At 35.4% G+C, this 16,417-nt stretch overlaps 3 protein-coding genes across 3 annotated transcripts in view; all 3 read left to right on the top strand.

Moving 5' to 3' along the window:
• Positions 1-6,578, top strand: part of LOC132783581 (roundabout homolog 2) — a 52,823-nt gene extending 46,245 nt beyond the window's left edge. Inside the window, 1 exon segment of the mRNA XM_060788834.1 lies at positions 3,822-6,578. Within this exon segment, the coding sequence (XP_060644817.1) occupies positions 3,822-4,986 (1,165 nt within the window). The 3' untranslated portion in view covers positions 4,987-6,578.
• A 7,391-nt stretch (positions 6,579-13,969) lies between these two features.
• LOC132786782 (uncharacterized) lies at positions 13,970-14,794 on the top strand. Its single transcript, XM_060793440.1, has 5 exons — positions 13,970-14,328; positions 14,388-14,474; positions 14,530-14,601; positions 14,659-14,734; positions 14,791-14,794. The coding sequence occupies exons 1-5, from the start codon at positions 14,016-14,018 to the stop codon at positions 14,792-14,794; spliced, it is 552 nt and encodes a 183-aa protein (XP_060649423.1). The 5' UTR covers positions 13,970-14,015.
• LOC132798578 (angiopoietin-related protein 4-like) lies at positions 14,793-15,554 on the top strand. The gene is made up of 2 exons (XM_060810487.1): positions 14,793-15,415; positions 15,472-15,554. Exons 1-2 carry the CDS (start codon positions 14,928-14,930, stop codon positions 15,536-15,538), a joined length of 555 nt encoding a protein of 184 aa, XP_060666470.1. The 5' UTR covers positions 14,793-14,927; the 3' UTR covers positions 15,539-15,554.
• Positions 15,555-16,417: the final 863 nt, after the last annotated feature.

Genomic DNA, 16,417 nt, shown 5'->3' with positions numbered 1-16,417 from the left:
ATACTTAAAAAGATTTTCCTATACCTATACCTATTTTATTCCTCTAATTTGATGATTGAAACTACAGACAATCTATTGAATTATTTATAATTTTAATTCAAATATGAAATTGATTTTTTAAACAATGCGTATTGGAACTATGCATTTTGTATATACATATTTTATATTCAAGTTGAATTTATCATTAAAAGTTAATTCTTTAAACAATCTTTAAAACTTTACTTTCGGTTTTCAATTATAATTCTTTATTTAACGTTTTTACGTTACTTAACAAAAAAACAAAACTTTCACAAGACGTAAATAAATTTCTATCAAGAAATCTTCACCTAATCACACTCTATACATGATTTAAAAATATAAATTTATTTATGTTATTTTTCATTTAATTGAATACTATTCTTAAATGTTAAAATGATACTTCAATATAATAATAAAAGCAATCTTTAAGCTACTTTTCCAATATTCCATACTTAACTTAATTAACGCCTTGAAACTGAAAATATTTAATTTAAATATCTTCTCTTTGGGTTTTTTAAATTACTTAAAAATTTATCAAGTTTTTGCATACAGAAATGAAACTTTCTTCACAATATCGTCAGTAGTTAAATATAAATAAATATCGCTTTTTTATTTAAGCTAAAGCTATCACTTATAAAAACTATATTTTAATCATGAAATGCTCAAGTGATTTTTTTCCATATTCCAAACTTAAACTGCTGCCTACTACAAAAGTGAGCTTCTAATCTTAATTTTTGTTTTTTTTTTGTCGTTGAGCAGCTATCGCTATAAAGCGTTAGCATTTAACTCTTGGGAACTATAAAACAATAGTTTTCACCTGTCTTTAAAGCCAGCGCAAACTTTTCATTCTCTATACAAACATTTGTTTTACTTTTTTTTCTTCCTTCGTTTGGTTTGTTTTGTGTGTCATTCTCTCATTCTTTCCATCTTAATCCATATCTCTTTAATCCAACTTTGTCCTCAGTTTTTGCTGCCTCCCTTGGCCTGTTTTTTTAGGTTCTTTGTTTTTAGTTCTTACTTAAAAAAAATGAGAAAAGAATTTCTGCCGTGTTTTTCATGTTTTTGTTTTCAGTTGTTGCCGTTGTTGTTGGTGTTGTTGTCGAAGTTTCTTTAAAGCTTAATGTAGCGTTGTGGCAACAATAACTGAAAGGAAAACAAGGCGCAATAAAAAGACGCAACTGCTGGCGACATATTGCTGCTCTGTGTTATTTCTTCTTCTGCTGCTTCTTTCTTTGCTTGGCTTGCCACCCCTGCCACGCCCCGTTGAACAAAGCCACCCCCAACTCCCACTCAGCTTAGCTCGCTTTTTTGGTACCCCAAAGTTCTGTGTGTGTGTGTGTGTGTGTGTATATTTATTTGCGGCATTTTACGCATTTATTTGTTTTGACTTTTTTTTACAATATATCCCAGGAATCTTCTACTGTCTCTCTCTCTTCTCACTCTTCTCTTCTTTCCCTCTCACACCACTGCAATTTGAGCATTTCCTATAGCACTCCTGTGTTCTCCCCCCCTTCCACCCCTCCTGAGCACACTCTAATGCTGTTTGCCACTTCCGTTACGCGATTTTCATTATTTCCGTTTCAATTTTTCCGTTATGTACTTTGGCAACTTTCTGGTTGTTCTTCTGCTTGTTGTGTTGTTGTGCATTTTAACAACGTTGTAAAGTCGTAAAAAAAACACAACATTTTCCTCTACTCACACACACACACCTTTACTTCCCTCCCCCCGTGTGCTTGTTCCTTCCTCTGGGGCAACGCACGCGACTTCGTCGTCATTTGAATTTCCAATTAAAATATTTAATTTCTTTTCGGGTTGTCTGATTTTCAACATTTTATGGCCTAAGGAACACAACAACAACATCTTGCTTCCCTTTCCCTTTCTCTATCTCCCTCTCTCTCGTTTCGCGTTTCCATCTATTTGGTTTATTAGTATGTGCGCAATTTGCACCGCTAAATTAACAATTAAAAATTGATAGCCCCCCGGGCATTGTCCCCTGTCACAAAGTCCAAGTCTTAAGCATATGCAAATGCGTTTAGTTCACAAGAGAGTGAGAGAGCGACTGCTCTGTTGCTGTCTCTCTCTCTCTCCCCAATTCGATATCCTAATAGGCACTTGTATTCCCTTGTCACGGGCACGTTTAATTGCTGGAAAATTCCAAATTCCGTTGCATAATTTCAGGCGTCTTTAAAATGAGAACGTATGTGGCTGATGTCGCGTTGTTTTCACTTTGCTTTTGAGGGTGGCAGGTGTCTCTCGCATTTATTTGGTGTCACACAAAAAGGGGTTAAAACGTGGACTATTTATAGCGCATTAAAGTGATGCTTAATCTTGTGTAGGATTTGCACAGGCTTTTTAAAGCGGCAGTTTAAATGGGCAGACAAGAGATTTCAAGAGTTGAAAAATGAAAGCAATCAACGAAAATTAAGTGCTTATTGCTGTGTTATTGATTTAATTTGACAATCTATCAGAAATATGGAATATGATTCCACATAGTAAGATGTATAGTTTTAGTTTACGATTTAAATGAATATATTTTCAAGTATTGAAAACGTGACTAGAATTCTATTTAAACTAATATGATAATTTTTTTTATAGAAATAGAAATAACTGATTTACTTTAAGTAATAAAAATTTGCTGTACAATTTTCCGAATTTTATGTTTGATAAGTTGAATATGGACACTTAACTGTTTTATATCTTTTTATAGAGTTTTAATTATTTGTAAAATAAATTCTTTAGTAAATTCAGTACTTCCACTCCTTACTTTATATATTAGAGTACCCATTTGTGTTACAAATAATATGAGTCATTTCAAAAATAAATTTCGGTTTTCTATTAATGTAAATTTAATTATATATAGCACTATAATATATTCATTGCATTCAATTTGTTGAATTTCCTTCAAAAAAAACAATTCTCTGATATATTCACTGCGCTTATTTTGTTTGATTCCTCTCTGGAAATAAATCCCCTAATTTATTCGCTGCAATTAATTCCTTTCAACGGTTTTTCCTTTTTATTCCGTTCAGTATCCTTTTTGGCTAACTAAAACTATTCTTGCGTGTCGTAAACATGTTCTGCTTTACAAAACTTTTGCTATAAGCTCTTTTTACGGTTTATTTTTATGCATTCAAAGCATACAAATTATGCTCCAAACAGTCCCTGAAAGACACCCGCGCAATCGTCAATTCAAAGTATGAGGAGAGGAGGAAAAATTCATTGGGAAATTGCGATAGATAAGCATTATCTCATTAGCTAATTAGTGCACGAAAAATTTGCGCAATAAAAAAGTTTGCGCATAGAAAATTTGTGCAAAACAGACGACGAGAGAAAAGCGTGTTAGTGAATGTGGCGAAAAAAAAGTTGTTCACAGTGATTTCCTTTAGTATTTTTTTTTTTTGTTGTTTCTGGTTGTTTTTCCTGTTGTAGCTTGTTTCAGCGTCGACTAATTAGAAAGTTAAAATGCATGACACGCCCAGCTAATGGGCAAAAATTGTATTGGGAGGGAAAAGTCGTCGTCGTCGGCGTCGTTATATCGCAAAATTTTGTAATGAACTGCAGCAAACAAATTTCCGGAATGAACTGCTCACACTTCCTCACCTTACTTCGATTTATCTCAGTTAATGCGCGTGTGTGTGTGTGTCTGTGATGTGAGAGCGGCTAACAAAAGCAATTTCCTACGATTGATTTATGAAATGAATTTGTGTGTGTCCCAGACATACGCTTTTTAAGCCACAGTTAATACCCAATCTCATTCTCATTCTGTCTCTCTCTTTCTCTCTCTGTTTCTCTGTGTTTTGCAGACTCTCGCCATTGAATATGCCGGACTATGCGGAAGTTGCATGTTCAACATTCAAAAGCCCACACAATGGCGTTGCACAAACTTCCGGCCAAATGGCAGGCGGAATCGGAGTCGGAGGTGGAGCTTCATCATTATACGATAGCTGTGGCGCCTATGCCACAGCAAATGTGGTGGCCAATGTGAAGCTCTATCAGAATCAGAATCAACATCCAAATCCCAATCAGACGGCGAATCGTTATGGGACAAAGCCCACGGCAACAGGAACAACTACAATAACGACGACGAACAACAATAATGGCACATTGATAACCGGCAATAATGATTACCAATCGACGGGCATGTATTCGGCACCAGCAAGCGCACATTATGGCTGCCTTGAGCCAAATGTGATGACCACATCGACGGCCTCAACGGCCATCATGGGCAACGGTTCACCGGCCAAGCTCAATAATAAAAAGATCAACATAACCGAGAACAAAATGGATCATCACATGCAAAGCATTAACGACAATGGAGTGGCAGCTACAACTACTGGTAAATCAGAACGCACAAATCCCTTCAATCAGCAGCAACAATTGCTCTTGGCCAGCAATGCATTGAAGCAGGGCTTGGGCGCCTATGCCAACACAACGTTGGCCGCCCAAATGGCCAACGGTGGCGGCGCTGGCACTTTGAGACGCCAGCGACAGCCAAAGGCCACAGCGTCTTTGTTCAAGAGCGAAACAAACATTCTGGGCAAATCAACAGCAGCAACACGGAATGGTGGCAATGGCAATAATAATATGGACTTTTTAACCGGTGGCCCACCAATCGGTGGGGAACAGCAGCTGAATATCGATGCCGATTTCTCGGCATTGTGCAATTCAACGAATCAGTTGCTCAACGATTGGGCTTCCAGTGCCTCGATTGCGGCCGGTGATTATCATTTTGGCAACAAGCAGCCGAGCAAACAGCATCTCTACGTAAAGGCCAAGGATGGCACTTGGTCCGCTGTGAGTTCGGATGCATATCAGACATACAAGCAACAACAGCAGCAACAGCAATTCCATGTTGGCACAGGTGACAACAACAAGCCCCTACTTGTTAATCCTGCCCATAGTTCAAGTAGCCTGGCTGCTGATAGCAAATTCCTGAGTAGTTTCGGCAATACAAGTGCCAATGTCTAAAAACTAAACCCAGTGCTTGTGTTTTTGGGTGTGTGTTTTGCTCAGTAAATAGACATAAGTTAAAAGCAAAGCGAATGTTGTGAATGCTGACGCAAAGGGGGAGAGAGTAATGAAGTTTATACTATATATACTATGTATAGTATATGCTGTATATAGTATATACTGTACAGTTTACAATATATGCAAAATATAGTATGTGCCGCACAGTTTATAGTATATGCTGTATATAGTATATAGTATATTCTGTGTATACCTTATACTGCGTAAAGTAAATACTGTATACTAAGTACAGTATATACTGCTTATTCGTAGTACTGTATATGTATACTATATACTATATTTGGTATATATTATCTACAGTATATACTGCCAACTGTTCTACTATATACTATATTTGGTATATACTGTTTAGTTTATAGTATATAATATTTACTGTAAAAACTGTATACCATGTATAGTAAATACTATATACTGTCTACTATATATAGTATATTTTATATACTGAATAGTTAACTTGGTTATTGTGGCGTGAAAGTTTTTGAGTGAGAGACACTTGTGTGAAATGGTAGCTCAGAAACTAAAAAGTAGAGACAAACAAATACAAGCTTAGAGTGCACACAAAAGAGCTCAAACTATAGCTAAAATATATTGAGTTTCTATGAAATTTCAGCTGTAAACGAAGCTCAAATTAACATATTACCTGAATATGTTAAACGTAGTAAAAACAAATTAATAAACAAATAAAAAAAACCAACACGCGTTGCAGCTGCAATTTCTATTGAATAGTTGCCCTCACTTTGCCTCCCAAGTAGCTAAAAAAAATCATTCTTGATCGCTTCATAACTAGCCTAGACTTTCACCTCCCCCGAACAACAACAACAACAACGAAATGTGTAAGTTGGCTTGTAAATAGAATTTTGAAATCCTTATTAAAACATATGGAATATGGCAAGCAAAATGGAAATCCTAAACCCAAATAGCACCGAAATATAGTTAAGATTAATGTAATTTTTAGTACGAAATCTGCAAAGAGTTTGAGCCAAAAAAAAAATAATATGAAGAGACAACAAAAAAACGGATATTGACGCCTAGCAAAACCCTAACGAAATATATTTAAATCAATGAAGAAAAAAATCCACACACACAAAGTAAGCAAAAAAAAAAAACAAAACAAAACAAAAACCTTTAGAATAAAGTCGATTCGAACACAACAACAGCACTTAAACAATAATTAATAATGATTTCATTCATTGCAAATGTGTAATAATCCCCGCAGATAAGCTAAATAAATGCTAATAATAAGGCTGTTAAATGTAAAATATCATAAATATTAAATAATAACCCACAGCAAAAACAATATATAGTATATCTATACATTAATAAATTGTGTAATTAAAGCATTTAACTGTAACTAGTTTTAGTTTGAGTAGCTAAACTAAACAAGAACACAACACAAAAAAAAAACACGATTACAGCTGAACACAAAAAAAACAATGAGAAATTCAATTGATAAATATATGCGAAAAAAAGAATTAAAATAAATACTAAACTAACTACTATTAAAAAAAAACAGTTATTATGAATACCAACTCGAAAAATTAAAGGCATTTGATTCATTTAACCTAAACTATATAATTATTACTTGCAGCTGCCACCGTTTGGAGGCGCCACAGCTGCGCTTACATTCTGCTCGACAATTCCATGGATTTTGTCGTTTAAATTCCGCCAGGTAAACCGTAGTTCCTCTCCCTTCCCCTCCACTGTCCCCTACTCTACCAGGCACCGCAACTGCAACCAAAAACCGAGCTATGTCAACCAACTTCACAGCTGGAAAAATAGAGCACACTGAGTTTTGCATCCCGGAGCAGGCGAATTAATTATGCGCTTTGAATTGACCTCTGCTCCGACTCCGACTCCGCTCCCTTCACTCCCCCTGAGAGCTACAGCATCATTAAATTGAAATGAGATATTGTTTATAGTAGTCGCATCCAACGATTTTCCCCTCGCTTCCGCTCCTCTGTCTGCTGCAACTGTAAACATCGCAATTGGGGAAAAATATTCCGGATAATCAAATGAATTCTCTTCCTCTGGTTTTCTGTTTCTGTTTTTATTCGTCGCATTTGCTTGTAAAACAATTTTACAAATTGTTATTGACAATTTATGTCTGTTGTTCTGCTCTGTTTTTTTTCTGCCTCTCGCTGTTCCTATGATTTTTCTCTTCGCTTATTGTTGCTGTTGCTTTTGCTTTTGGTTTTTGTTGTCGGCTAACGGATGCTATTTGAATGCGCATTAAAATTGTGCACACAAATGAAAATCAATTCGAGCAAATGAAGCGCAATAATATTGGCAACATTTTTGCTTAATTCATTATGATTGGCATTATTAGGCGCACTTTCAGAACGAGTAACTATATTATATTATTATTCTTTTTTTTAAATACAACGGAAGCTTTGCTATCAAATCTATTTAAATGCATTTATTTGTCATTTATTTTTTCGAATTTATAAAATAATAAAATAATAAATACATTTTTTTGAGAAATCATTATTTTAAATTTGTTTAAAGTTATGGTTTAATTGAAAGCTGAGCGATTATAAATATATAGTTTTAAGGGCTTTAATATTTGCTTTCGTTATTTCAAATTTAATACACTCTTTTAATACAATTTATTCTTGACTATGAGCTACGTTTGTATAAATAGAAATTACGGTTTTGATGTTTGTTCTCATATTGATTTTGATTTTGTTTATTTGTTTTTGTTTTGAAATTTGTTCGTAGATATTTGACGCATATTTTGTAGTTTGGTTTTAAGCCAAACAAATAGTTTAGTTTATTTCCAGTTAAATATAATAATAATAATTTTTAATATTGTTTTACATTTAATCTTATCTTCTGCTAAACGAATTACCATATTTCTGTTATTGTTTCATTTTACATTGTTTTGAATTTTATTTATGTATTTAAAATTCATATATTTTTCTATATTATTGAAATAATAATTAAATATTCTTTAAATTTTAAAATAAAGTTTCAGTTTCAATTTATATTTGCTTTCTACCATATTTTACTAAGAAATGCTTCTGAATTTAAGAACTTTTCATGTACAAAACATTGTCGCTGCTTAAAGCCTTTAGTTATTAGTCAAAAAGCTGTCGCACTACAGTTGCCACAGCACCCAGAGCGGCTGTTGCCTAATGTATCTAAACAAGCTATACCATTAGCCACACACACACACACACTGCCAGACACCCACACACACACACGTATATAGTACGCTCTGTTGCTGTTCAAATCCTAGTACAAATAGCAGCAAACTCTCTGTTGCCTGTTTGCCCACTGGTCAGGCCGATAAATAAACCCAAATTTATCATGTACATGAAAAGGGTACACACACTAGAGTAAGGGGCGTCGAGGGCGGGGCGGAAGAGAGGAAAGATAGTGGCTGTAAGTCTCCATTGCCGGCAACCATATATCGTGGATATAATAGCAAAATGCCGGCAGCGGTCATAATTTTTGGCACAAAATTGTCGATAGGCGTTGAAGCGTTCAATTGAATGTCCTAGACGACATCGTCTGGTCCGAGAGACCCTGACGTTGAACCCTAGACCAAGACCTCGAACCCCAGACCTTAGCTTCATCCCCTTCCATTCCCATCGCCCTCCGCTTTGAGCAAGCTGCTTAGTGTGCAGACGTTCAAACACTATTGTATAATCAAAACTAATGGTCTATAAAGAATCAATTCTCAATTTGTTTAGACAGCATCTGCGCCAGGATACCAAACAGGACAATGACCAGGACGACATGGGCCCGCAAGAATTTTGCAACACATGTGGCAAATAAAATTTAAATGCATTTTGTAAATAATTTAATAAAAAGCACACAAACAGAGAACACGAACTCGTTTTGTTTACTACTCATTTGCAATTGGCCAGCTGGCATTTTAGCCTGATGATGACTCTGATTAGGGATATTTGTCGAGTCACATATATAAATTAGTTGACAGCATTTGTATCGTAAAAATGGCATACTTCTTTTTTTTGCTCTTTATTTTTATTGTATTTGGGCAGTCGAGTGTGCCATGTGACAATGTGTGTGGAGAAATCTATAGGGAAATGGGAGGCTGGCCAGAAGTTGCCCCGAAAGCACTGATTCAGCAAATTGTCATAAAGTTTAATCAGCAGCAGGAGCAACAAGGACAAGCTTTGAAAAAAGACTCGTAAATATGAGTCGAGTCGAGTCTCCTACACACACACACACACACACACACACGCAGTCTGGCATACTCGTCGTATACTAAATATATCCAAAGTTTTATGCGCATTTGAGTGACCATAAAAATGAACTAGCCAGTTTTGCTGACTCCTCGCATGCCTCTCTCGATAAGAACAATTTGTGCAGCGCAATTTGATGAGATTACACCCATCGTACTACAGTGGGACCAAATGTCATTATAATTCGATGCGGCCGGCTCAATGACAAATTGATTAAGCTCCGCCAGCAATAACGGTACTTACAATGGTAAGCAAATATTCTTATCTTGCGGTACTTTCGGACAGAAACATGTTCTAAACATATTCCATAACATACGGAAATAGTTTATGTTCACCACTAAGCTATTTAGATAAGCATTGATTTGTGGTGTAAAGCGTTTTTTATGAATTTCGGATGACGATAAAATTCCTGCAGAATAATGGTATTTATGTTATTTTTGGTGACGTCCACTGTGGCTGTGCATGACTTTTGCACTTACAGCTCTGGTACTCCGTCTCTCTTTAAATTTTCGAATATTCGAATCACACTGTTTTTCCAGCTTCTCTTCAAAGTTTATGTTCCTTTTACAGTAGCTGCTAGTTTGCATACTGGCTACTCTTATTTCGCAAAGTAAAATACGTTCTAATATGCTCTTTAATCCACTTACCATTGCACTTTATACTGATGTTGCTGATCTTCTCTGTATCTCTTAATTGTAACGCACTATTTCACTTTTTCACTATTTAATTATTTCACTTTGCACTATTTCACGTCTTCACTATTACACTTTTTCACTATTTCTTGCTCTCTTATTTTAGCATGGTTGCCTTACCACCTTAAGCTCCGCTTAAGAGAGCCATCTAAAAAGAGAGCAAACGTAAATAGAAAAGGTGATTAAAGAATGTTGTAAGTATGTACAATGTATTTAGATTATTGCTTTTGCTCAGACGCAAAAGAATTAAAATTGCTTTAACTAAATGGCTACATAAAACAATAAAAATAAATATAACAAAAAATGCGACGCTATGAAAAGCAATTTAATTTCAACTCCCCAATGAACGCAAACAACAAAATGTAAATGCTGCAGACAGAGACAGAAATGTGTGTAGGAATGTGTGTAAAGGAGCAACAAAAAAGAGAAGAAAACTAGTTGGTTGATGGTCGTTACTTGAATACTCTACGGCTTGTATAATTGGAATGGAGCGACAAGCCACTTGTTGAAATCGTGATACTCGCTGCAATGACATAAAAGCAAACGAGAACATGGTGAACATAAAAATCTAGTGCAAATCACTTTGGATGCGAAAGCAAACATAGTCGAGTACTATTATGTTATTTTTGATTTTTTGACTCTTTTTTTCCAACAACAAATTAAAGTACAGTGTGAATGAAATCGCAGACGTCTCTTTGTTTGTCTATTCACTCACACAGAATTGTACATATGCAGACGTGCAAGCTCCTTTTTCAATTCTCTTTTTACCTGCGCCTACACAACACGCACATACACATACACGCCCAGTTGGTGTTGTAATTAAATACCCGAAACAAAACTTTGACTAGCAAATGATATGTAGCCTTCTTCTTCTTCGTCGAGTTAGTCAAAAAGTTAAATTTGCGTTGTGGGAGCGAGTTGCTTGTTTTGTTTTGTGAGTAATTAGCAAAATGCATTAAAATAAATGAGCTGCCCAGCTGAGTGAGCGAACTGTGTTTTATCTTTACAAATTACCATGACTTTAAGCTTACCTTATTATATTTACTTATTTATGCATATATTAAATGCAGCAAAACTCGAAAAATTCGCGCACTTCGTTTAGTTCATGTAATTTAAGAGGGCATTAAACTGAACTGCCGATTTGCACTTTGAGCCACGCTCTTTAACACACAATATGGCGTCTGTGGTAGGCGTCTTAAACAAGAGAGATGCGAAGGAAGAGAGAGAGTGGGAAGTAGAATCACAAAACGTGGACACAATTGCCGCTGCTGCCCGTCGCAACGTAGAAGACACTTAAACAGGCGATAAAATACATTTTGAGCTTGGCGTCTGCGTCGCGGCGTCGCTGCTTTTGTCGCTTTTCTAGTTGTCGTTTTGTAGCTTCGCCTTTAGGCGTTGTGTTGTAATTTCTTGAATGTGTTTGTCAGGCGCGTCGTGCGCCTAATTGCAAAATATGGCGACAATTTCTAAGAAGTTGACGCGACGCGAGGATAATACAATTTCAACTGGTATTTTGGGTGCCATTATAAATACGAATACGAATATAATACTACCGTAAGCACAACGCGACGCGGGGGACGGGGGGAAGTACTTGAACTTGCTCACGCTCATTATGTGTAATGAATACCTGCAGACGATCCTACTAACTGAAAGGCGAAGGCGAGTACGAAGGCAACGCAACGCACAACGAAACGTAAGCGCAGCTTTAATGGCAACTTAAGCACAGCATGTGCAGTGTGCGAAGAGAGAGAAAGTAGAGTGAGTGAGAGTTAAGTTCAATTGTTGTCGCTCCCACCAGCACCAGCGCTCTTAGTGTAAGTGTGTATGTGTGTGTGTGGCGTTTTATGAAACGTTTTATTATACTAATTTGTAGCTTTGGCAATGGTCGCCAGTTTCGGTTACATCGAATGGCACCAACTAAAAATGGCAATTTGCCATTGCATGCAATGAGCATAGACGTAAAAGAGAGAAGGAGACTGAGTAGTGGAGATTTGAGACTTGAGCTCAAGTCTCTATTAGTAGACAATGCGTTCGCAGCGAGGGGAGTGTTTTTGGCTATGCTTCCTACTACGTGTGTATGTAAGTATGTACATACGTATGGCAAAGGTATGCACATGAAAAATGTTTAACTGTCTGCCTGTCCGTCCCTCTGTCTGCCTGTCTGTCTGTGTGACCGTGGGGATTTTCGACTTTACAGCAGGGGTGGGAATTTTTATTAAAATGACGTTGGCAGCATTGTCGTTCCTGACCAGCGTCAAGTGGGCAATGGAAAATAGCAAATGGAAAACGGGCAATGGGCAATGTACGCATATCCTGCTGCAAAATGCTCCTTGGGGTTTTGTTGGGGTTGGACCATCATTTCGTATCGTTAGTGTGGCAGTCCTTGGCAGCCGTAATCCTGCTGCAGTCCATTTTTGGTTGGGCTCCAAGTTTTAACGACTTTGTTTCCGTTACGTCTAATTTAATGAAATTCGTTTTGCATTTGCGATTTCTGTTTTTGCTTTCTGCTTTCTGCTTTCTGCTATTCTGCCAACTTTTCTGCATACAAAATGTCGAATGAAACGGCATTCTAATGACTTGGGCGTTGTTGCACTTCACTACTGTCGTCTGCGCTGTGTCTGTCTGTGGTCGAGTCTGGGCACACTACACCTACTCTGTCTACGTTTTGCGTGTCCCTTTCGCTTATATTATTTTTGTTTGCCTTTTGATTTAATGATGGTCTGCGGTTGTTTTCCTGTTGTTGTTGTTGTTGTTGTTATTGTGCGGTTTCCATTCGAATTCGAACATAAGAACATTGATTATAATGATATAGTGCCTGCCTCTTCCTCTTATTTTCCTATTAAAAATGCTTGGGGCGTTGCATTGAACAATTTTAGTGCTAAGTATAGGTTCAGTTGTCATTTCCCCCTTTGGGAGAGAACTGTTGAAAGCACAAACTGACCAATTAACTTTATACTTCAGCTTGGGGGCGACAGTTAACCTCAATTAATTTAGGGCACCACTTGAAAATCATCTAGAATACGTGATGACAGTAATTACAATTTGCTAGAGGACTTAGGATATGTCTAAAAATATTCTCGACTGGGATTCCCTTTATTAAATGAAGCTAATTGCTCTAAAAGTTAATTATTTTAAAAATTCATATTGTTTCTAATTAAAATGGAAATCTTTTTTTTTTTAACTTACATTGCTTGTTTTCGAAATAAATTGATTTTATCTTTGAACATAAATCTACTTACTGAATGTTTAAAATGTATTAATTAAAATATATTTCTATTATCTATAATTTCAATGGGGCGGAAGTGGATGTGGTAAAATTTAAAAAAAAACTTGATCCACTTAAACTTAAATTTTTTACATATAATATATATACATATAAATAAAGAATTTAAATGAATTCACAAAAATCAAAAATGGGTTAATAAAAAACAACGATGATCTGCGCTTTCAAGAGCACAGCTAATAACAAAATATATGTATACAGAAAGAAAGAAAGTAACTGGCGAAAGTGCGTCGTGAGCGTAAAAGAAACAAGAAAGTAAAAATAAAACAAGAAATACTTTATTTTTTATGACTGTTTTTTTTTACAAACTTAAGTTGAGACCAGAAATAGCAATTTATCAATAATACAATAAAAGAATGCTAAGGAGTGGAAAAGAAGATCGACGAAAGGAATAAGAAAATTACAATCGAGTGTGCTCGACTGAGAGGTACCTTTTTCCCTTCTTATTTTCCATTAAATCCAAAAATATACTATATCTACTTATTGTATTAAAAAATACCAAAATATGCCAAAGACTATCTTTGGTATTCCATTAAAAACATATCAGATTATGGGGTCGGAGACTAATGCTAACGCACAAAGTTATAATACCCTTCTACCTAATAGTTAGTGGGTATGAAAAACACGTTTGACTTCAAATGTGAGAGCGAGAGAATGTTTTACATTTTATTGAATAACAATTTTACTTCACCTCGACTGCGACCTATTCGCAAAATTTAGTATTTATTTATCACGACTGGCGTACGGATGTGAATCTTGGATTCCCTCTTAAAATAAATAAATATGCAAATCTGTCGCAAACTATTCGCTGTACTTCTCTTAATTGTGTCAATATGGAAAGTGAGCTCTGGCAGTGTAAAATCCAAAGGGGAAGATCAACAAAATGAGATTATCGCCAACAAAACGGTAGAGACAGAAGAGAAAATTAAGTTTCTAGTAAATCGAATAACTGAAGCTAATCAACAACTCGAAGATTACAAAGAAATGATCAAAAATTTACAAAATGAAGTTAGCAAACAGCAGAAGGAAAACGAAAAGTTAAAGTCAAAACTTCAGAGCAATACAAATGAATTAAAATACACCGAAGATGAACTGGGTAAGTTCACTAAAAACTTGTATAAAATAATCCAAGAATAAGATCACATTTTTTTCCAGGCCAATGTCATAGAAATTATACGTTTTTTATGAAACTGTTTAAGGAAGAGTGGGATGCCTATGAAGATGACCAGGAAAGAATATTTGGTAAGTAGATCAAATTTTAAATATAGTTATTTAAGTATTCATTCTTCTTTGAAAGAAACATGTCAAAAATATTTGGAAGCACACAAGACTCTAAGACAAAAATCTGAGGATAATCACAAACTGTTGGGTAAGTGTTGACTTTACTGATTTGAACAACAGATTAAAATAATATTTTCTCTTAAAGAAACAAATTTGGAATCACTCAGAAATGAGTCTACCTATAAGGATGCGACGATTAACGAATTGAAAAAAAGTGTTGGGTAAGTATCGACTTTACAGTAAGTAAATCCAGTGTCTACATTATTCTCAACTTTAGCTGAGTGTGAGCTGATAAATAAGGAACAGAATCAGACTAATAAAGATGAAGTTGCATCAAACAATTCCACTTCAAAGAATGAAGAAATATCGGAATCAACTACTATCTCTAAAAGTCTTCCAAGCTCTTGTGTAAACATGACGGCTGGTATTCAAGAGATACAAATTGGAAATGCAAAACCTTTCAAGGCGATGTGCGATGGAGATGGTTGGATGATTATTCAGCGACGAATTAATGGAACTGAAGACTTTAATAGGACCTGGCAGGAATACGAGGATGGATTTGGAGACTTAAATGAGGAGTTTTGGTTTGGATTGGAAAAGATTCATCTCGCTACGAGTTTTACACGCCAGAGGTTAAACATGTCTGTAAGAGTTGGGTGGGGAACGAAGCCATTTGCCATTCACTTTGATGACTTTAGGATTGGAAATTCGGAATCCTTCTATAAATTGGAATCAACCGGAAATTGTACGGAACACAATTGCCAGGCAGATCGTACTGTGTTCATAAAGAATGTGAACAATGCATTTTCAACATACGATGCAAATCATAATGGAAATCCCGAACTAAATTGCGCTAGTTATGGATTAAGTGGCTGGTGGTTTAGTTTCGACTGCTTGGATATGTAAGTTTAAATATTATATTCAATTTTAATAATTTATTGCAATGATCACCTTTCAGTAACATGAATGAACCAACTAATGGTTATTGGAGCTCAGTCGTGAAATTACGGCCATACTCTGATTGATGTTTCCATTTGTCGATGTATCATCATTCTAAATATTACTATTTAGTTCAATTTCATTTTCGATTGTCAATATCTAACATATTTTATATTTTTAAATGCTTTTAACTATTTATTTCATTATTACAATTAAACATATAATCTTTACATTGTAAAAAAACCTCAACGGCAATAGGATCTTACTTTGGCTGACAATCTGGTATATTTTGTAGTCTATGGTATATTTTGTAGTCAATGGTATTTTTGAAGTATATTGTATATTTTGAATGTATTACAATATTGATACTCCAAATATAGCCTTCGGTATATTTTTAGTATTTTGCGGTAAATTTTTGGTATATTTGCATACCCGACAGCAGTTTTCTTACTCATTTTGTTAACATTATTGTATTGCATTCAACTAGTTTTCTTTTGTATTTAAAAAAAAAAATCTTGAATTGAAATTGACAATTTTGTATTTTATTTTATTAATGCTAATATAAAACCTAATAAAGTTAAGTTTGCTATAACTTGAAGACTCACTGCTCTGAAATATGCAACGTTTGCAACGTTTGCCAATTTCAACCTCCCAACAATAAACCACAAGTTATGCAACAAGAATGTTACAATTTTGCTGTATTTTTTTTGGCTCATAAGTTGAACTATTTGCAAGAAATATGGGCGAAGAAGCGCGTTGCGAATAAACAAACTGATTTGCATTTATGGAAATGCTATTTTAGCCACCATTTCGTTCTTCCAACACGTAACGGTAATGGTGTAAAAATGCAAAAGGATACGACTTTGTGCTGCAATATGAATGTCTGTCTCACACACACAAACACACACAACGAAATCAAATAGAAATGTCGAAAGCCAAAAGTAAATATTTATGTTTTATGTTAA

Source organism: Drosophila nasuta, chromosome 2L, assembly GCF_023558535.2.
Source record: "Drosophila nasuta strain 15112-1781.00 chromosome 2L, ASM2355853v1, whole genome shotgun sequence".
In the NCBI taxonomy this organism is placed as follows: Eukaryota; Metazoa; Arthropoda; class Insecta; order Diptera; family Drosophilidae; genus Drosophila; species Drosophila nasuta.
The sequence above is the reverse complement of the archived record's forward strand: the minus strand, read 5'-3'. Positions and strand labels throughout refer to the sequence as shown.